Below are 21318 nucleotides of genomic sequence, written 5' to 3' on the forward strand. Positions count from 1 at the left end.
GTAGACGCTAGAGTATCAAAAGTGTAGATAGAGTAGAATACAAGCCCCGGGTTCAGTCTTCGGTCTCCGTCCCTCTGCCCTCTCAATCAAATATGTAATATAGACGGAAAGCACCCAAACCCGAGATCAGGAGAAAGAACACAGACAAGACAGCCTAGATAGATTCCCCCGGTAAAAACCATCAGCACCGAAGTAGCCGTTCAAAACTCCCCTCCCCATCTCAGGAATCCAGATCCTTTGGCAAATCCCCAAATCCCATATCCCATATCCCCAAATCCCAGATCAAATCTTCAACCCCCAACTCCTCCCCACCCCAACAGCCGTGCTCCCCAAAAAGCCCACCCAAGACCCCACCCCCTCGACCTTTTCTCGAAGCGCCTCCTTATCAGCAAACCGGCGCTCCACAAACGCCTCCGTCTCGACCAGCTCCGGCGTCGGATCCCGCGTCATAACTACCTCGGCGCTAGCATAGATGGCGCTTAGTCCTAGGCGTCGCGCATACCAGGATCCGTCGACGGCAGCGTCGCCGGATAGGGTGAGGATGTCGTTAGATAGGGCGTGCAGCTCAGTGAGGGCGAGAGGGATGTTGCCTAGCAGGGACATTTGGGCGAGGGCCTGTGAGAGAGACAAGAACGGGGTTAGATATGTGCTATGATACGGACGGGGATGGAAAAGAGGGAAGGAAATGGGGAAAACAAACATCCTGCCAGACCTCCTTCACATCCTTATTCAGACGCAGCCGTTCCAACACTAGGATCTTCACCTTCTCCTCCACGCTCAACCCCCCAACCTCGCGCCCCCTCTCCGCCGCAGCGCGGGTGAAAAGCGCGCCCTCCTCGACCTTGCCCCGCAACAGGCCGCGCCGACTGGCAAGCCAGAAGAGAACGAGGTCGAATTCGCCACGCGGCAGGAGCTGCACTGAGACATCGAGGAAGCCTGCGTCGCGCGCGCCGAGGGTGAGAGCTGCGTTTGTGAAACCTTGCGATGGAATGTGTGGGAGGGAGGCGGTTAGGATGGCGGTTTGGCTGTTGGTGTATTCGTGTGGTGGGAGACGTGGGTGCAGGGGGGAGTGGTAGGGTCGGATGGTGTAGGCGGGGTTCTTGAAGGTTGGTTTGATGGCGGTGGTCACCTTGGATGGTGATGGACGAAGCTGGCCGGAGGTGTGGAATTGGCGGGTTGCGAGGGGAGTTGGTGCGGAGCAGATGGATGGGATGGATGACGGGGCCCTTCGAGGAGCGGGCAGGCGGACGAGAGATGCCATTGCGAGGAAGTCGAGTGAGGTGTGATTTAGTGGAGTTTACAGAAGGGCGAGATCAGTTGGAAAAGGTTAAAGTTGCGATGTTCGGTGGAGCGCGGATCTTCTGCACGTGCAAACTACCAAAGCACAGACATTTCCCATTCTAAGCAGAGCAAATCGGCGCACCCTTTTGTGGTGGGAGACATGACGGGAATGAGGGAATCATGGAGAAAGCAACAAGGACAAGAAAACAGAGAGAAGAAGGAGGGTAAAAAAAATTCCCAAGCGTCCAGAAGAATAAAACGGTTTACATGATCTGGTCCTGCGTGATGACCTCCGTCGGTTCAGCCCCCTCCATCATCTCGTCGCCGGGAGCGCCGCCTGCGTTCAAATACTTGACGAAGGTGATACCCAGAGGGCGACCACCGTACTGGTAGCCAGTGAACTTGGCTTGGAGAGAATTAGTATGAGGGGGGAAGCGCAATACCTTGGAAGTAACCACTTACCTATAGCAGTCTCAGCAGTATCGGGGCTGTCGAACTCGACGACACCTGTGCCGCGGGAGCGGCCATTCGGCTCGTACTGGATCTCGGCCTTCTCAACCTTGCCGATGGTCGAGAACAGATCGATCAGGTCCTCATTACAGGTGGACCAGGGAAGCTATCATCTGATCAGCATTCCATGGATACGTCAACCGCAATCATAGGTTCGGAACGTACGTTGCGCACGTAGATAACACCGCTCTTCTCACCACCAGAGGTCGCGAAGTCAGTGAAAGGGTTCGGGGGGACCGAAACCACGGCATTGTCGAAACCACCGCCGCCAAAGCCACCACCAGGAGGACCGCCAGGGCCAGGGGGACCGCCAGGAGCTGGGCCACCAAAGCCACCGCGGCCGCCGAAACCACCGCCATAGCCACCGCGTCCACCGAAGCCGCCGCGGGCACCAGGGAAGCCACCACGACCCCCGAAGCCACCGCCGAAGCCACCGCGGCCACCGAAACCGGGGCCACCGCCAGCGAAGCGGTCCTCACGAACCTCCAGGGGACGACCCTGCCACTCGTAGCCATTGAACTGCGCAATTGCGTTGCGCGCATCGTCCGGAGACTCGAAGGCAACAATACCGGAGCCCTTAGGACGACCGGTTGGGTCGGTGTGCACATCGGCACGGATGACGGCACCCTGCTGGGCTGGAAAGGGTTGAAGTCAATTCACCAAGCGCTCACAAAAGGAAAGATAAGGGGAGACAAAAACACGGGGGAGGCGACTCGTCGTCATCCCCGCGCCCAAATGCAGCACTTACCAGCTTGGCGGAACAGATCCTTCAAGTCTTGCCAACCCACATTGAAAGGGAGCTAATGGGATTCTGTTAATACCGTTCCTGGTTCACACAAATCTTAGCATCACGGGGGACCTTGGGGGCTACAAACGTTGGACACATAGAGCTGGCGGCCGGCACCGGGGCCACCGCCGCCGCCGCCGCCGCCGCCAAAGCCACCACCAAAGCTACCCCGGCCACCACCGCCAAAATCGCCGCGCGGAGGGCCACCGACGAAACGAGGCTCGGCCTCACGATCCTTGATTTGAAACGGTCAGCGCCTGCCCCACTCTACCCTCAAGACTGATATCAACCGCGTACCTCGCGAACGTAAACAAGACGGCCCATCAAATTTTGGTTGCTGAGCGAGTTGACTGCGTTTTGCGCTTGCTCCCTCGTAGCGTATTCCACAATCCTGTTCGCGCATCAGCAACTGTTCCCGTGGGATCGCCCAAGGGGGTCAAACTTACCCGCATCCCTACAGTGTCCGGACAACCAGGCCCAGCCCGTCAACCCAACAGTCCATGCAAGGAAACCAGAAAAAAACCACGAGAAATCAGGGAAGTAGAAAAGGAACCAGCCACTCTACGCATTGGCGCCCACCTTCGACATTCCATTCGGAAGAAGTAACACATCGGCAAAGAGAACCTCTCCAGCTGCACGCAAGAAAAAGAGCCCATTGGTCAGCCATTATCCTGCCCCAGATGCGCGGACCACCCGGATCAAAGCATGCTCACCCTGTCGCATAAAATCTTTCAGGTGATGCCATTTCACATCATATGACAAATTGCCCACATAGACCCGGCGGTCTTGCTGGGACGAGTCGCGGACGGATTGCATCATGTTTTCTTTGGCGGCGGAACGATCTTCCAAGTTTCGACCCGGCGCGTAACCACTGCGTCCACCGTAGGGGGAGCCCGACGGTCCAGCAGCACCAGCAGCACTCAGTGGAGAACGAGAACGGCGATCGCGATCACTGCGACGGTAATCGTCACGGCTGCGAGATCGACTGCGCGGCGAGTACGAGCGACGGGTCCGTCGGGGACTGCGAGAAGAACGGCGGCGGGGCGAACGGGACCTCTCACGCTGCACGCGGTCAGAGTCATGATATTCAGGGTATGGGTATTCAGAAGACATTGAAACGACGAAAGGGGGGATGGCGCAGGGGGGATGATTCGAGTGAATCGACAAATGACAAATGACGAATGAGGAAGGGAAGAATGATCGAGGACTAATATGAGTGGGGGAAAGTGGTGTGTTTGGGATGAATTGAGGCGCAGCCGAGACAAGAGACGAGACACCGGAGGGAAGCAGAGAGCGCAAGATTGGGGTGGAGGAGCCGCAGTCAGGTGACTTCACGGCCAAAATGGGGGAGATCGAGGACCCCGGAGGTAGCTTGGGGGCACTGCGCGTTGGGTTGTGCGCACAGCGCACAATCCGAGGGGTGTTTGAAGGGTGTTTGCGAAATCCAGACAGACACGATGCGCCCCTCCCCCTCCTTCTTTGTCCCTTGACGAGGAGGTCTAGGCAATTCACATGCGGCGGCCTTGGAGCTGTTTGTCCGCCCCCGCACTGACCAATCCACGATAGTCGGCGACGGGTGCCAGACCGGCGCATCGCGACCGCGACGGACCGCCATCCATGCGACGGGAAAATGTAGAAAGAAATAGAACAAAAGTTGTCGAACTTACCTGATAAGGTCGATAGACGTCCGCTGTTGAGGGGGGAAGAAACAGAAGGAGGATTAGCAGAGAGACCGGAAAGATCAGGGGTGGGAAGAAAGGAAGAAGGGAGGACGGCGGGCGGGGGAAAGATGAAGGGCAAAAGGCGAAAGGTGAAAGGTGCAAGGGCGGTGATTGGAGGATTGGCAGGGGGGGGAACTGGGAATGTACGGAGGACCAAGGGGACAGCGACGGAGAGCAGAAAGAGGGGAAGGACGGGGGGGACGGGGGGGATTGGGAACTGGGAACGGGGAACGGGGAACGGGCGAATAATCCAGTAATACGCGGCATATACAGCTGACGCTGGCGTGAGACAGGGGACAAGCTGGACACCCACCCATGATTCCGGGGTCGAGGTTGTCGTACAGGTTGATGAGGTGGGTGCGGAGGCGCGGAGGAGAGGAGAAGCCTTGAGGAAAGAAGATGGAGGTGGCAGGGAGGACGGCGGGTTGAGGTTGTTTGGGTTGGCGGATTGGTGGATTGACAGGTTGGCAGGTTGGCAGGTTGGCAGGTTGGCAGGTTCGTAGGTTGATTTCTGATACTCGACACCTCCAACCTGCCTGGGCCCCACCGCCTGGCCACTGGGAGAGGGCGAGAAGGGCGAGACACGTATACCGAGGATATAGAACACGCAACTCATGACGAACTACGGGTTACGCCGTGGCTTCCCAACTACGGAGTAGCTAGACATGTACGAAGTATATGGGGTAGGCCTCCGAGCTTCTCACCTCTGGACCGTGCAAAGGCCATAAGAGGATGATGATGACGCAGTGCCATACCTGCCACGGACAAGACGGACAAAGACTGTCAGCAGAACATTACTGTATGGACCAAGTGCATATGTATGTACTGTATCTCTATCTCCCTCCTCTCCACCTTACCGATTGCAATTCGGCCGGCGCCGGTCTCGCCGACCGTGTCACCGATCCTGCAGGTGCAGACTAGCCCGGGCCCAGATATCAGCACCTCGCTCGCGGAAGGGGAAGTAAGCACCTTACACTCCTCACACCAACCGTACGACATACAGGGGGTACCCGAGGTACAAAGTACAGTACATACTACTGTATGCGCTCAAATGCCACGCCCGGTGATCGCCCGAGGCCCCGGCCGTATCGATACTATATCCCGATAGGACAGATACAACTCCCTTTCATCCATCTTCATGCCTTACCGAGCGGTGGATATAAGATCAAGGCAAATGCAACACCCCCCCCCCCCCCAACACATCCATTGAGATCAGACAAATCGTTTTCATTTCATCACTCCAGAACAGGCACAAAAACACCAACGATCACGATCAACGAAAGCAGAAAGCGGCGGGTGCTCAGCACCCGGGGAATCACGGGAGAATCGACAGAACCCGGTAACGTGCGCCTTCAAAACCCGGAACGAGGGAACCCAAACGCCGAAAAGCCAGTTAGGGCGCAGTGTGGGGGATAGGGTGGTGGGGGTTGGTACATGTACAAGGGACCGCATGGGTCCGAGGGAAAGGAAGAAGAATACTTGAAACGAACTGAGGAACAAATGAAACAAAGGAAGGGGCGGAAAAAGGAAGGGAAGCAAAAAGTTATGCGGCCACGTTGGTCCGTGGGAAGTGGCCGGGGATCTTCATGTCGATGGCCACGATGCTGTCCTGCTTGGGCCGGCTTAAATCCGGTCCTGTTTTGGCAGTGCCGCCAGCACCAGTGACGGCATATCCATCGAGGCCATTGGATGGAACTGAACCACTGGCGACCGCAGCGCCGTTCTTGGCGAATTCAGGAGTCTCGTCTACGGAAGTGGCCAGAGTGTTGTTGGTGTAGTCCGTGATGTTCGTGTTAGTCGGCGCCGTGGATACACTTTCACGGCGAGCCATCTGCGGGGGAGCAGAAGATTCACGGCGGTCAGTGCCCTCTAGGACACCGGGCACGGCGACCATGGAGTTATGATCCCCCTCGGACCGGATCTCGCGATCGTCTGCATTCATCGTCTCGGACAGCCGGCTCTTCTTCTGTTGGGCCACGATGGCGGTAGGGCTTATCCAGTCGCCGTAGTAGCTGTCATGGCGGCTGATCCGGGATCGGGACTGGTCCGCCGAGCCATCATTGGTGGCCTGCGGAGACGCAGTGGCGGACTCGTGGGCCCCATAGAATCGCGAGGAGCCCGCGGCGCCCGTATCAGCTGGAAGGCCTTCAGCCGTAGCGATCATATCCCGACCAGCGTAGCTATCGCCACTGGATGGGGATAACGGCGCCTGCAGGTGCCTGTCGATCTGGACGTCACTCGGAAAGGCCCCGCCGGGCTGACGGGTGGCTGATGTGGGCCGTTCCTGGCCCAGAATCACGGCCCCGGCAGAGTAGGGGGTCTGATCGGCCTCGTCATCCTCCAACACCTCACTGTTAATCGAACGGCCGCTCACACTCCGCACATGTCGGCGTACAAAGGCATTGCGCGCCTCTCCGGTTTTGTTGATGAGACTCTCGATATCCTCATACCAGGACATCATGGTCTCGTGGGACTCGGCGCGGAACACCCACGAGTGACCCCGATGCATGGCACCAGTCTGCCGGCCCTTGAGCATGAACTTGTGGGAGCTGGAATCCTCTTGCGAGTGGGATCCCAGCTTCTGCTCCGGCAGATACAGCGACATGACAGGAGTCTGCCATGCCACGCGATCGGCCGATTTAAACTCATGCAGGTGCGTCGGCGAAAGCACGTACCACCCGGGCGTGTAGCTCTTCAGGTACTTGCTCTTGCGCTCTAACATACCGGCGCGAACCTCTGCTGCTGCCGGATGGTCCTTGCCAGCGTAGGTGATATTCTCCACGTTCCGTAGAGGGATGCGGGGGTCGACAAGTTCTTCTGTGTTAGCGACAAACGCATTCCACTCGTGGTCCTGGGGCATAGAAATCGGCCCTGCGCGTAGCTTCTCGACCGTGTCGTACGCCTCATCGGCCTCACGCTTGAGAATACTAGCGTAGGCATTATAAGCCTTTTGAATCTCGCTCACGACAATCGATTCGAGTTCGCGGCCGGAGTTTTCCAAGTTTAGAAATGCCTATAAAGCGTTAGTTAATTATTCAAGCACATTTTTACCCCCACATGATATAGGTGACGAACCCGATGAAGATAGTTCTCCTCCTCAATCTGCTTTTCAACCTGTCGCTCGACATTGAGGCGCATTAAGAACGGGTCGCCCTTGCCTGAGGTAGCAGAGGGATCGGTGTCTACCATGCCCAGCGACTCGTGCAGGTTGCGCACAGCTTTGCGGGTACCGTCGATCTCCTTCTCAACCGTGTTCTTGAAATCCCCCGAGAGACTCTTAATCTCTTTTGTCTTCTTCTGCAGATCACTCCGGAGACCCGTTAATTGGCTAATTACCTCAATCTCCACCTCTACGGCTTTGTTGGCCTCGGTATATCCCTGGCGGTGGAAGTGTTGGAGAATCTCGGTCGCATCGGCAAGGCCACCGGATTGCAGGAAGGCTGGGGGAATGACCTGGTTGTTCATCACATGGGAGGCGGAGAGGAATAGCTTTGACCTAGCTTCGTAGGACTTCTGCACTTCCCTGAAGAAAACGATCAGATCCTTAAGGATCTTGCGCCAGGCTAAAGGGCCAGCCAGTCAGTCAATAAGCCCAAAAAGAAAGAAGAGACATTTTTCCGGGTACAGCTGCACTCATACCTTGAAAGCGATTTGACAGTACCTCTGTCGGATTGCCGTTGGTCGGAATTGGAATCATAAATGCACTATTGACATCTTCTGCCCCGTCGGAGTTGTACTTTTCGCGGTCACCTAAGCTGAGACTCCTCACACTGCCCGCGCGCATCGAGCGCCGGCTCCCATTGCGTCGCAGACTGCCTTTCTTGCTCAGGGAGGCCTTCTTGCGCAGCGTCCCTGATCGGGCCGGGGACGGGGCCGGCGAAATGAGCGAGGCCGAACGCTGCACGCCGACGCTCCCTCCGGAGGGGCCGTCCAGCACGACTGAGCTGCGGTGACTGGCAGTCTCAAAGTCCTCCTTGAACCGCGGATTGTGGGCGACCTGGGGCTTGTCAAGGCTGTTGGTGTAGTGGAAGGCCGAACCGGTGCCGGCGTAGGAGCTGGGCCGCGACGAGGAGCGAATGGTGCCATATCCGCGACTCATGATTCCCGGGTCGTTGGGGTGCGGGATCGAGTATGTATCCTGTACGGGGGTCTGTGGCCGCGCGGCCATAGCCATGACGGGAACGGAGGAGGAATGGGGATGTCGGGTTTGCACTGGGTTCGGGTTTCGGAGGTTACAAAGGAATTCGGCAGGGGGAGGTGTATGGGGTTTTGTGAGGCAGGCAAGAGAGGGCTTTTTTGGATAGACAGCCAGATAAGAGGGGGTCGCCGCGCAGGCTAGTGCCTGGTTACCCAGCGAACGGGGCGGCTTGGGCCTGGATCTGTTTGCGGGGAGCTCGTTCGTTCGAACAGGCTTGACGACCGGCGCCGTCGAATGGAGATCAATCCGGACGCCCCACACAAGAGACTATCGAGGGACCGCGCGAGATTACTCGCAAAGATGGAGATAAAAGGGGGAAGGGGAACGTGAGAAAATGGAAGAGGATTGAAGTCGCCGCGGGCACAGAGGATCATTGGAGGGGCGATCCAGTAAATAATATGAGGATGGTGTGGATGACGTCTACGAGGGGAGGGGATGCGATCGGAGAAGTGATGACGACCAAGAAAAACCAAGCAACCCAGCAACAGCCCCGTCACTGCCCAGTTACACACCACTTACAGTCAACCGTCCCCCTCGGGAGGCCCGGCATCCACTGAGGGGGAAAAGCACCACCTGAAAGCTAATTTGCATTAATCACGATGGTTGACGTCGAGGACTGGGGCTTTCGGAAGTCACAACCGTTGAGGTGAAGTCAAGCCCACGATCCATTTGTCCGACTCCTGACCCCGGCCTCCGGTTTCCGATTCTGCAGGGCTATATCAGGATCATTTGGGGCGAGAATATTCTCCGTCCTGCGTATACTTCACGCCATAGTCCAACACTCTGGCAATTTGTCTGCCTGGGCCGTGGCTGACGAAGGTGGCTCCGCCACGCTGAGGCGCCTGTGTCCTGCAGGCCCCTGAGACGAGGAGACGGGAGGCGACTGCGCTTGGCTCATGCGAGCATGATCCACGCGATCTGTGGCTCAGCCCCATCAGTAAGGTTGTAGAAAAGGGGGATTCTCCTTCGACGCGCTCCCCTGATCGGCCGTCGGATTATTGCATGACGTCGGCACCCAGAGCCGAGGGGAAAGGAACAATACCGAAGCTCGATGGAAAACGTGTTGCCCCGTGCCGGGTACGGACGAAATAATGACGCTACGCGGTACTTTCGAGGGCACAATGATGCAGGTCACTCTTGCAACGCTTGTCAAGCCGATTGCACCCTTTTGGGGCATCCCAGGAGACCCGCACCATGAACGGGAGCACATGGAGAGCAGCTCCATGGCGATTATTCCTGCAGGGTCGACAGTCAAAGGGTGCTCTTCCAAGATCTAGAGTCGAAACCCGACTGATGCCTGTAGTTGTTCTGCCGTGGTCCTGGCGTGTAGTTGCTGGTGTCTGTCCCAAGCCAACGCAATCCGTGGGAGAGGGGCTGGGCAGACATGGCGTAGTTGAAATAATCCCATCATCCCAGAAAGCGCATGAGCTTTCGGATTTAAGCATCAATAAGGTTGTTCCGCTGCAGTCTGGCGATTATGCATCGAGCTGCTCCGAGAGGAGTGTCAGAGGGACGTTTGATATACCTGGTTCGTCATTGGCCGCCCTGGACCTTCCCCTCCACACCACCATGAAACCGAAACCAACAGCAATAACCACCGCCACAATTGAATGGCCTTGGGCTGCGCATGGAAAAATTGGACTTGCGAACATACGCCGGAACGCTATCCTTCTCAGATATATCCAATAGGTATACCTGGTTCACTACACCCTACCGAGTAATTGCATCGAGCCATGACCGTTCAATCCTCACCACCCATAGGTATACACATCTACGTCGCTCCGGCCTCTCGGTTCTAACAGAAAGAAACTTGTTTCGGATTGATGTGTCCGGCATGCTCTAGAGGCAACATGATGAAAGGGGGTAATTTACACAACGCGACCGGGGGAAAAAGAGGAAGGGCAGGATCAAGACATTGTAGGAAAGGGAATGGCTTTATGATGCGGGGACCGGGGATCTGGGGACCTCAATGCCATATGCCTCCTTAATCCGCTCTGCTCGGCGCTCCTCGTAGTTGGGGCCGTAGATGCCTGTATATTCCAATTAGCATCACTCAATCCGGAACTCCCACTCGCGAGGGGTTGTGGTGCCAAACGTACCGCGTCCCTCACCCAATTCGGCAAAAGTCTGCTCGGCCGGGGTCTGGAAGGCCTTGCGCAGCTTCGTCCGGCGCTCAAACTCATCCTCCTCCTTGTTCTTGCTGTATCCGAACAGGTTGCCACCAGTGTAGTCGAAAGCGTACATACCAGCTGAGAGGGCAACACCGTAACCCAGGACGGCGGGGAGGGTGCGGGCTAGAGATGAGTCAGTACACCACATGGTCTGAAAGTCTTCAATGGTTCCGTTGCAATCATAACTGACCTCGGAGGCCCAGAATGGCACCGGAGAAGAAACCGCCGATGGCGGTGTTGACAGGGTCCTGCTTCTCACGTAGGTTGGCTGAAGCGGTCTTGGCGAATTCGTAGGTACCACCCATCGCAGCTAGACAAACAATTATATTAGCATTGACACATCTAGGAACCCATTCGACGGAAGGTTCGTACCGAGGATAGTAATAGTGCTGCCGCTGCGAATGAAGATACCCAGCGGGCCGATGTTCTGCCTCACCAGGGTGTTCTGCACAGCTGAAGCAAAGAGACCAACACCACCAGTCAACATGGTGGTCTTGATGGCTGCTGAAACAGCATCCTGGGGGTGGTAGCTGTGGTCCTCTTCGTGGTGCGCCATGGTCGCTGGGAGGGATGAGCTGCAAGTGGACTGGGGCGGACTGAGGTGCGGTTGAGTGGGAATTTCGGGCTCCATTTTGCTGTGTTTCACCGCCTCGCCCACCGCCTCACGATATGGGACGAAACATGGAGAGCTCGACCGGCTCTTCTCAAAGAAAGAGACGCAACAACGCGTCATGTTATGATTTTGCTGCTCTACATTCCATTGCCCTTCATCAGGTTCGCTGTGTTTCAAGCATATCTTCAACGGTACGCTCTCGACTCCTTAACCCTGCTCTTTCAGCATCATTTCCAAGCTTACCGCCCGCTGCTGCCCAGTGCGGTGGGCTCCCCGCTGTCTCTCCGCCAGCCAGTCCCCATCCACGAGACTGTTCCATCGCGGGGACCCAAGCTGTTAGCTGGATCCTATGGGTGATCAGCACCTGGGCATCCCCAGATTTGCTCTGCCTTTAAAGAAAAGAGCTTTGATCCGTGCTGTGCTGCGTCGATAGACCCACCGTTGTCATGCTGCCTCCACAGCGGCCGGGTGAGTAACAATGCAAGAAGCAAACCTCCATTCGGTCGTTTATTGTAGAACGAGCTGCTGACATTTTGATTGCTACAATGTATAGGCAAAACGGCGCCCCGCTTGGCCGAGGACATTCGACTGTATGACCCTGCGCATCTTCCGGGTACTGGTCTCAACCTGCTTTCACAAGTACCTCCAGTGTACCCGGAAGCTGCTGACAGGGTCTATGACTTCATATCGCCTGATGCTTGCCGACATACCTATGTGACTAAGTCGAATCAAACACACCTGACAAGTGCGGAGCAGAGACGGAGACCGGGAACATCGTCCAAGGTTTCAGCTGTCTGCTCGAAATGTCGCTGCCACCTGCAGATGGTGGTCAACCACAAGAACGGTGGGAACGCATTCGCTCTGGCCCATATGTCGGAGCATATGCACCACTTCGTGTACAAGTCAGGACGGCAACAGGGTAATCGAATGGCGGAGGAGGTGACAGAGAAGGGGCAGGTGGCGGAGACCTATCACTATCAGTGCTCCCACCTCTCTTGCTCGGCGATGGTCTCACTTCGGATTCTGACTCCTCTCATTACTCCTCAGCTTCTTGAGTTGCTGAACGACCCGGCTATTGTCCGTCAGCGCGCAGAGAAGGCAATTGCAGCGCAGCCGGAGCGCATGGAGGGTATGGCGATTCCGTTGCCTATTACCGTCCAAGACAACCTGCGCATCTACCTCACCAACGCCCTCCACAGCCAGGACCGCAGCAAACCTATTTCCTCCTCCAACAAACGGTTCATGCTCTCGTTTGGAATTGAGGGTGCTGCCTGTGAAGAACTGCTGAAATTCTTTGGGTTTGCATATGATGCCGTCCGTACCTTTTCATTTTATCTTGTTTTGAAGCAATACCAATCTAACTGATCCCTCCCACAGGATGCCGGTACCTGGCAGCCGCCTTGCCTAAGCCCTCAGACAGAAACTCCATTCCAGGATGCAGAGAAAATATACATTGACGACGCTATCCAAGAACTGCTCTGTTTGCTACATCAGCGGCCCGTATCAGAGAAAAGGGGTGTCAATTTCCCTGCCCTTCCGCCTTCATCGACAGATGATATCCTCTACGCGCTGGAGGCCCTGGAGTGTTCGTCCTTCCCATCGGAAGCCTAAGATGCCCTGACGCTTATGCATGAATCAGATCCGAAATCCACTCGCGCCCACGAATTCGCAATGCCACCTGCTCCGTTTGTCTTCCCAGCCTGTCTGGCGGTGATCAGCTAGTGGGTATTTGCTGTTTACTAATTACTCTCTTTGTCACAGGTTTTACGAGGATATCGGAGCGACAGAGGATATGGCTGCCTCGGCTATTGTAGAAGCATATGATCGACAAGTTACTGTGGACCCAGCACGAGCACCACTGTACTTGCATTGTCTAAAGGCAATCGCCACTCTTCGGGGTGGAGAAGACTACGAGATAATCGACCAAGCTGTGCAATATGCTTACGCCGAAGGAAGGTATTCGGATGATGATGTCGTTGAGGCGTACAAGTATTTTGGGCTATGGCATGATGACTACAACCTCACCGAGGACAGTATCATCGGGAAGTTCTACGCCTATCTGAGTTCGACTTCGCCGGAGAAAGAGACCGAGTCGCGCAAGCAATTGTGGCGGATAGGCGCCAGCAGAGCCAGCGAGCGTATCAAGGCCGTGTCAGAAGATCGCGTTTCTACTGTTGAGCAGGCTCAGGTCTTTCTGGGTGTTGAGGACAACACCCCCGATGACTTCATTATCACCATGTACACGGCAAAACTGAACGACAATCCGTCATGCAGGGACCTCGCGGATCGCGCAATCAAGCTCATCGCGGAAGCTCGCAAGTCAACAGTGCTGAATCACTTCCTCAATACTGGTGAGACTATTGCCGGAGAAATGGAAATTGGGGATGCCTACCGCTTGCTTCAGATTCCAGACCGTACTGCCGACGATGGCGCTATCATGGCGGCCTACACGATCTGCATCGATGAGAATCCCGGTCAGGCCGATATTTACAGCCGTGCGTTGACCATAATTGCCAAAGAAATGGATAGCCCTATGTTGCGTAACATGGCTGGAATTTCCAATGAGCCAGATCGCGATTTGTCTGAGTGGCCCGTTGGTCTGCAGAATATCGGCAATACGTGCTATCTGAACAGCCTTCTCCAGTTCTATTTCTCAGTCCTTCCATTCCGAGATATGGTTCTAAATATCGAAAAATACCAAATGGATCTGACTGATGAATCGAGCGTGGCCCAAAAGCAGGTCGGCTCCCGCAAAGTGGCCCGGAAGGAAGTGGAGCGGTCTCTCAAATGTAAGTTTTCAGCGCCCCGATCTCCCGCCTCGCCGTTGAAAAAATTGCTAAGAGAATCAGTCCTTGGGGAGCTTCGTGGTCTATTCCAAAGCATGATCACCTCGACACAGTCTTCAGTTACTCCTAGCCAGGAGTTGGCACGATTGACGTTGATTAGCCCGGGGGTGAAGCTGCAATTCGTCGGAGATCGACTATCTCGAAATCACATAGTCTTGGTGACATCGAGGGAAAGCCCATTCTGGGACCTCTCGGACCCCCTCAGCCCATTGCGGAAGAGCCGAATGAAGAACGGGCAGCTCCTGAGAATGAAGCATCGCTCGTGAAAGGCTCTAACGCTAGTGACATGGGCAGCGATGCCACGCTGGTGTCAGAAAACATCACCAGCCTAGAACCTGCACTATCTGCTGAGAATAAAGAGAATGGGGACTGGGGAGTTGGACCATTGTCTTCACCTGCGTCTGAATCTTATGGGGGTGTATTCCATTCTGAGCCTCCTAGTCTTCCGCCACCGATACCCCCACGCCCGACTTCGGAGGCCGATCGCCAGAAGCAGTTGATAGAAGAAGTGGAAATCGGCGCTCAGCAAGATGTCACGGAGGTGATCAACAACGTGCTTTTCCAGAGTCAGTGTGCCATTAAGCCGCGGAAAATAGACAACGACGGCGAACAGGTCGATCAAATCAAGGAGTGAGTATATTTAACTATGAAATGCCAAGTAATGTGCTAACATATCACTAGCTTGTTCTATGGTCGTACGCGGTCTTACATCACCACCGAAGGAGGTACGCGATCCAAGGAGGAACGGTGGTGCGATATCAAAGTCAATGTCGCCGGTGGGTCGCGAGACATCTATGCCGCCATTGACGGAGCATTCGATGCTCAGAAAATCAGCGTTGAAAATGCGGAGGCCGAGCAGTATGGAGCCATCACCTCCCTCCCTCCTATACTGCAGGTTCAGGTGCAGCGAGTTCAATTCGACGCGGTGAAGAAGAGCTCTTTCAAGTCAACCCACCACCTAGACTTACTGCAGACAATCTACCTGGACCGGTATATGGATACAACCAAGCCAGAGATCGTGAATCGCCGCCGTGAGTGTTGGGAATGGAAAAATACACTCAAATCGCTTGAAGCTCGTCGGGCAGAGCTGTTGCGGAAGCACGTATGAAATGACACTGTTGTATGTCCCCAACATTGAATTCAACAAGTTAATGTTCTATGCAGGATAATGACAACCTTGATATGACACAACTCTTTCGCGATACTAAAGACGTACTGGAAGATGTTGCAGCGATTGAGAACGATGGAGATATGGAGACCACACCGGAGCTGCTCAATGAGCTTGACCAACTTTCTCAGATCGTGGAAGCTGAGCTCCAGTGTAAGCACCCAAATGATCATCGATCTGACTGTTTTCTTGCAGCATGCTAAATCCCTTCTTAGCTGTCGACCAAGAGATCCAGAGCACTCAAACCAAGATCTCCAACCAATTCTCCAGCTACAAGAATCTCCCATACCAGCTATACGCTGTCTTCGTGCACCACGGTTCCGTCTCGTTCGGGCATTATTGGATCTACATCTACGATTTCCGCAATAATGTCTGGCGCAAATACAATGACGAATACGTGACCGAGGTCCAGAACCTGGACGAAATCTTCAAGAATAACGAGACTAACAACCCACCTACCCCTTACTTCCTTGTCTACATTAATGATAAGATGAAGGATCGCTTGGTCGATCCTGTTTGTCGCGCCATTCCCGAATGGATTCCTGATGTGACGACCGCGGATACGGAGGCTCCCACTGCCATGGAAGATATTCAGTCTCCAGGCATCACTGAGGACGCCATCGTTGAAGATGTCAGCATGGAGCCGCCGTCGTACCAAGTATCGACGGACAGCACCGCGACACCCATCGAGTGGCCCACGCCCACCTGGCCCACGGCCGCTGAAGAGAAGGAGAAAGCCTTCATGGACAACCTTAAGAAAGACGATTCGAACTGGTAGATTTGAATTCCGTACTTGACTTCATGGCAGGTGGCAACTTCTTGCCACGCGATAATGTATGAGTCCTTCTCGAATGTGACCAATGCTGTGAGGCCGTCGTCGGCGATTTCATAGTGTTTTCTCTGCCGCCCCTCTTTCCTGTCATACCCATGCTATGTCTTTTGATGTCCCTGCATGTGCGAGAAGACCATTTCTTGTCGGTGTACATAAACGGAAGATACCACGAACCAAGAATTTTGTTAGACGTATGACATTTCCGGGATCAAACCCGTAGGAGCTCTCCTAGGTTATCGGGTTTTTGCAAGTTACGGATATTACTTGTTATCTAATGCTTCCATGTCTGTTCACCCAGTGAGCATTTCCACTGCCCTACAAGATGAATCGGATGTCAAAAAATCGTCAATTTCGTATTAAAGGGAGCCGACTCAACGACGATGATAGATTCACTGCCTCAGGCTACAATATACGTCAGCCATCGGGCGGCCCGCGGATCGGAATCGGATCGGCTAGCATTTCGGCTGTTGTTCTCATTGCATTCTTCGCAGCGCGATTGAGTAAAAACAACTGTAAATGAAGATGAGTAGACAGCTAGCACTATAAATCATAGTTTTCAATCAAGAGCAATATTCCAAGAACGCTGTCGGATTGTAGTTGGAGTGTAGAGGGGATTGGAGAGGCACTGAAGCTTCCTGCGGGGAAATGTCCGGGGAAGACAAACGATGAACGGCTTCGATTCCGCACCCACTGCCGCCACGGGACTATAAGACCGACCCACTGCCGGCGTCGCAGTCGCCTCCACATTGCTGCTGCGCTCCCTGCTGGTCTTGACTTTCCCTCTTCTCACTCCCTGCACAGCCAATTTCATTCCTCCTTCCTTACAATCGCAGTCATTCGCCATGCCTTCTCAAGTGGCAACGTGCCTGCGGTTTGCGCGGCAGTTCGCTGCTGACCCAGTAAAGGTACGTCCAAATATCTGCATGTAGCTAGTCACTGAAGACACTGACACCGGCATACCTTCCTACAGCACCAGCGCTTCCTTGCCCGCACGTTTACCAGCAGCGTCCGCCGGGCCGCAATCAACAAGGTCTTCGCCTCCGCTGAGGAGGCCACCAAGGACATGAAGTCGAATACGACCCTGCTGGCAGGTGGCTTCGGGCTTTCTGGCGTGCCGGATACACTGATCAACGCTGTCCGGGCGAACCCCTCTATCCAAGGCCTGACGGCTGTCAGCAACAACGCCGGTGTCGACGGTTCTGGGCTGGGCCTGCTCTTGCAGTCCAAGCAGATCAAGAAGATGATCGCTAGCTACGTCGGCGAAAACAAAACCTTCGAGCGCATGTACCTGACTGGCGAGATCGAGCTCGAGCTCACCCCCCAGGGTACTCTCGCAGAGCGCTGCCGCTCTGGTGGCGCGGGCATCCCCGCGTTCTACACCCCGGCTGCGTTCGGTACCGTGGTTCAGACCGGCGAGCTGCCTCTGCGCCACAACAGCGACGGCACCGTCGCACTGTACAGCCAGCCTCGCGATACCAAGGTGTTCGACGGCAAGAACTATGTCATGGAAGAGGCGATCAAGGGCGACTACGCCTTTGTCAAGGCCTGGAAGGCCGACAAGCTGGGCAACTGCCAGTTCCGCTACGCGGCGGCCAACTTCAACGGTGCTATGGGCCGCAATGCCAAGATGACCATCGTCGAGGCCGAGCACATCGTTGAGCCTGGTGAAATTGAGCCTGCCGCCATCCACCTCCCCGGTATCTACGTCAAGCGCGTGGTCCAGAGCACCACCGAGAAACAGATCGAGAAGTACACCTTCGCCAAGGAGGAGGGCGCCGACACCTCAGCGCTGGGCAAGGGTGACACCGCCAACAAGCGTGAGCGCATCGTCCGCCGTGCCGCGAAGGAGTTCAAGAATGGCATGTACGCCAACCTGGGTATCGGTATGCCCATGCTGGCTCCCAACTTCGTCGACCCCTCCGTTGAGGTGACTCTGCAGTCCGAGAACGGCATCCTCGGCCTGGGCCCGTACCCCAAGAAGGGCGAGGAGGACCCCGATCTCATCAACGCCGGCAAGGAGACCGTCACCCTCAACCCTGGCGCCTCCGTCTTCGGCAGCGACGAGTCCTTTGGCATGATCCGCTCTGGACGCATCGATTTGACCATCCTGGGCGCCATGCAAGTCAGTGCCAAGGGCGACCTGGCCAACTGGATGCTGCCAGGCAAGATCAAGGGCTTTGGAGGTGCTATGGATCTCGTCTCTAACCCGTCCGCTACCAAGGTTGTCGTCACCATGGAACACACCGACAAGAAGGGCAACCCAAAGATCGTCAAGCAGTGCGAGTTCCCGCTGACCGGCCCCGCCTGTGTCAGCCGTATTATCACCGACCTCTGCGTCTTCGACGTCGACTTCACTGATGGCCTGACGCTAATTGAGATCGCCGACGGTGTGACCGTCGAGGAGGTTAAGGCTAAGACTGAGGCTCCCTTCAAGGTCGCCGATGACCTGAAGCCCATGCTCTAAAATGCATCTATGAAGGGTTTCTTTTGCTTGCTTATGTTTGCTGATTTAATTCACCCAGAGCGTGCATTCAGGATTCACTTGGGTCATTGTATATAGGATTTTATTCATTCGTGGAGTTAGTCCACAGGCGAATTGACTCGGCGCTTGCTCTCCACGAAATTATCTAGCATTAGTATTTCCATTTTAAAATACTGAAAAGTTCCAAAACACATGTATTATTGGAGTAGTGATACAATACTTTCCACGCTCAAAATATTGGTACATGCCATGCAAAACAACAGACCTTTGTAACCCAGCCCCTTAAACCACAAAAAAATGCCACAGAGACGAACCCCATTTATACAGTATACATTATGTCAAGAAAGCGCGATCACTGGAGCCGCAACAGTCCACCCAATCTCTTGCGCAACCGCCCAACCCAGTCGCGGTTGGGCGCCTCCTCAAATTCCCGGATGAGATTGTCATAGTGCTCTGGGTCACTCGCTGGGTACCGAATCTTCTGCGTCAGGGGGTAGCGGTTCGCAAAGCGGTTTTCAAGCAGCGCAGAAAGCGCGTTCACAGAGGACTCGGAGATCTTTGGTGTGGACTGGGTTGTAGGCGCCGGCGATGGCGCGGCCTGTGATGAGCTCTTTGCATTCTGTTGCTGGCCTAGCTGGGATTGGAGGTAGGTCTGAACTGAGACGGAGGCCGGGCGGACGGCGTCTGAGGGCCAATGCTTGAGGATGTGGGAGATGCGGGTTTGGAGGGAGCGAGGGCTGAGAGTCTGGAGGGTTGTGGTGTCAGGTACAGGACTTCAAATGGGACATTCCTTGCACAGATATTGTACTGAGACACAATCACCAAGACATACCTGTGGTTTAGACATGTTGCGCGCGGAGAGGGAACTTGGGAATCATTAACGAAACAAGTTGACGTTAACAGTTTAACTCCGTTAGGTCAGCCCGGGTTGGTCAGCGAAGATCGTCCTGCCTGAGGCACCCATCACTCCCTGTTGCCTTCGATTCCCGGCGCTTCCATCCTCTCACCTCACGTCCCCGTCGGGCAATCTGTTCTGTGATTCTGTGCTTCTGTGCTTCTGTACTTCTTTCTTTTTCTCTTTCGTTTCGCTTCCGAAGTCGTTTCCCCCTCCCTTCCGACTGCCCTCTCTCCCGCCGCTCCCGCTCAGCTCGTCATGAGCTCGCAGCGCTATCAACGGGTTCGTCATCCTAATTCCCCTCCCGGCGATCTCATTGCCCCGGCCAGAACGCCATCGCCCCCGGATACAACTCTGATCAAACTAACCACTCTTTAGGTGAACGCCCACGATGAAGAGGATCACTCGCAATCTTATCAGTTGAACCCTACTCGATCCGATCTCAACCCGACTTCTCCGCCTCCCTCGTTCCGTTCCCGTTCCCGTTCGTCCTCGCCGTCGAGGCGACTGCTTCGCGGCGACCCAGTCCACAACGATGACGACCAGACCTTGGCCGACGCCTTTGGCGACGAGGACGTATCGGATGATGATGATGAACCTGATGATAGGCAGCGGCTGATGCGTGCCAACCCGGATGTCGGGTCACCGGCCAACTACGACCAGACAGAGTCAGCAGCCTCGTCGTCGTCGGAAATCAGGAGTAATGGACAAGATCAGCCTCCTACTTCAACGCTCCTGCGACGACCGACCATCCTGCCTAGCTTTACGACACCATTACCCGGAGGAGGTCGGTCTGTCGCTCAATCTAATGACGGAGTCTTTGCCAATTTGGCGGCCAAGCCAGAACGGGGCGAGAAGAACGAGGATCTACCGCCCGTAAGTTGATGATCAATCTGTTCTTATGAGTTTGTTAGTTACAATTTGCTGATGCTGTTATAATTGCTATCTATAGTCCTACGAGGAAGCCGCCGCCGATGCGACACCACCATATTGGGAGACCACGATCGTTGCACCCGGCATCTCTTCCGACGAAGTTTATGTCGACGGACTGCCCGTGGGGTCCGTTTTCTCGTTTGTTTGGAACGCCATGATCTCGATGTCTTTCCAGCTCGTCGGCTTCCTGTTGACCTACCTCCTGCACACCACTCATGCCGCAAAGAACGGTAGCCGAGCGGGTCTCGGCCTTACTCTTGTTCAATACGGTTTCTATATGAAGGGAAGCAGCAGCGAACCTTCGGGCGGCGACGGAGCCAGCGATCAATATGTCCCACCCCCAGACCCCAATAGCCACAGCTTCGATCCCAACTCCGTTGGAGACACTTCCGGCGGTGGCGATGGCGGCAACGCGATATCAGCCATCACCACCAGCGAGTGGATATCGTACATCCTCATGATCGTCGGATGGTTTATTTTAATTCGCGCGGTCAGCGACTTCCTCCGCGCTCGGCGCCACGAGCAACTAGTGTTGCAGAGCCCTGATCGAGGGCTTGGCGTACCGGTCATCGCAGAGGGAGAACGGTCCGAGACGGTGGTTTAATGTTTGTTACCTGGGAATCGGGACATGGAAAGGGTCTTCCATCGGCGGCGTTTTGTTGAGGGGCTTATTGGAGTTTTCTTTTCTGTTGGACACCCCATTTCGTGGAGAATCCCTCCCTTTCTATCTTTTCCTTTTTTTTTGTTGGTTTCTCTCCCGCTCTTTGCATGCTCCTACCTCCAATTTTCCTATCTCATAGCCTTGCAGCTATTTGGGAGATCCCAAATGTTGAATACGCCACAGCCAAGAGTGTTTTTCCTTGCCAAGTGCCTCCTGGATT

At 55.1% G+C, this 21318-nt stretch overlaps 9 protein-coding genes across 9 annotated transcripts; 4 read left to right on the forward strand and 5 right to left on the reverse strand.

Annotated features, from left to right (window-relative positions):
* Positions 1–282: 282 nt before the first annotated feature.
* On the reverse strand, positions 283–1261 carry N7482_003648 (uncharacterized protein; the record flags this gene model as incomplete). The annotated part of the gene is made up of 2 exons (XM_056685773.1): positions 283–615; positions 701–1261. 2 exons carry the CDS (start codon positions 1259–1261, stop codon positions 283–285), a joined length of 894 nt encoding a protein of 297 aa, XP_056544515.1.
* Positions 1262–1544: 283 nt separating this feature from the next.
* On the reverse strand, positions 1545–3691 carry N7482_003649 (uncharacterized protein; the record flags this gene model as incomplete). Its single annotated transcript, XM_056685774.1, has 9 exons — positions 1545–1687; positions 1744–1897; positions 1957–2426; positions 2540–2591; positions 2667–2813; positions 2876–2969; positions 3025–3032; positions 3158–3210; positions 3292–3691. The coding sequence occupies 9 exons, from the start codon at positions 3689–3691 to the stop codon at positions 1545–1547; spliced, it is 1521 nt and encodes a 506-aa protein (XP_056544516.1).
* A 2151-nt stretch (positions 3692–5842) lies between these two features.
* On the reverse strand, positions 5843–8473 carry N7482_003650 (SLM1 family PH domain-containing protein; the record flags this gene model as incomplete). Its single annotated transcript, XM_056685775.1, has 3 exons — positions 5843–7312; positions 7375–7862; positions 7939–8473. The coding sequence occupies 3 exons, from the start codon at positions 8471–8473 to the stop codon at positions 5843–5845; spliced, it is 2493 nt and encodes an 830-aa protein (XP_056544517.1).
* Positions 8474–9588: 1115 nt separating this feature from the next.
* Positions 9589–9774, forward strand: N7482_003651 (uncharacterized protein; the record flags this gene model as incomplete). Its single annotated transcript, XM_056685776.1, has 1 exon — positions 9589–9774. One exon carries the CDS (start codon positions 9589–9591, stop codon positions 9772–9774), a length of 186 nt encoding a protein of 61 aa, XP_056544518.1.
* Positions 9775–10432: 658 nt separating this feature from the next.
* On the reverse strand, positions 10433–11299 carry N7482_003652 (Tim17/Tim22/Tim23/Pmp24 family protein; the record flags this gene model as incomplete). Its single annotated transcript, XM_056685777.1, has 4 exons — positions 10433–10527; positions 10597–10791; positions 10859–10978; positions 11041–11299. 4 exons carry the CDS (start codon positions 11297–11299, stop codon positions 10433–10435), a joined length of 669 nt encoding a protein of 222 aa, XP_056544519.1.
* Positions 11300–11727: 428 nt separating this feature from the next.
* On the forward strand, positions 11728–16073 carry N7482_003653 (ubiquitin-specific protease UBP2; the record flags this gene model as incomplete). Its single annotated transcript, XM_056685778.1, has 10 exons — positions 11728–11749; positions 11835–12595; positions 12659–12866; positions 12921–12966; positions 13043–14070; positions 14131–14186; positions 14228–14757; positions 14809–15229; positions 15292–15448; positions 15511–16073. The coding sequence occupies 10 exons, from the start codon at positions 11728–11730 to the stop codon at positions 16071–16073; spliced, it is 3792 nt and encodes a 1263-aa protein (XP_056544520.1).
* Positions 16074–16969: 896 nt separating this feature from the next.
* On the forward strand, positions 16970–18591 carry N7482_003654 (3-oxoacid CoA-transferase; the record flags this gene model as incomplete). Its single annotated transcript, XM_056685779.1, has 2 exons — positions 16970–17032; positions 17098–18591. 2 exons carry the CDS (start codon positions 16970–16972, stop codon positions 18589–18591), a joined length of 1557 nt encoding a protein of 518 aa, XP_056544521.1.
* A 370-nt stretch (positions 18592–18961) lies between these two features.
* Positions 18962–19456, reverse strand: N7482_003655 (ubiquinol-cytochrome c reductase complex assembly factor 2; the record flags this gene model as incomplete). Its single annotated transcript, XM_056685780.1, has 2 exons — positions 18962–19354; positions 19442–19456. The coding sequence occupies 2 exons, from the start codon at positions 19454–19456 to the stop codon at positions 18962–18964; spliced, it is 408 nt and encodes a 135-aa protein (XP_056544522.1).
* Positions 19457–19762: 306 nt separating this feature from the next.
* On the forward strand, positions 19763–21041 carry N7482_003656 (metal homeostatis BSD2 family protein; the record flags this gene model as incomplete). Its single annotated transcript, XM_056685781.1, has 3 exons — positions 19763–19786; positions 19883–20380; positions 20457–21041. 3 exons carry the CDS (start codon positions 19763–19765, stop codon positions 21039–21041), a joined length of 1107 nt encoding a protein of 368 aa, XP_056544523.1.
* Between the last annotated feature and the right edge of the window lie 277 nt (positions 21042–21318).

This window comes from Penicillium canariense (assembly GCF_028826845.1).
Source record: "Penicillium canariense strain IBT 26290 chromosome Unknown utg000002l_segment0_segment0, whole genome shotgun sequence".
NCBI lineage: Eukaryota > Fungi > Ascomycota > Eurotiomycetes > Eurotiales > Aspergillaceae > Penicillium > Penicillium canariense.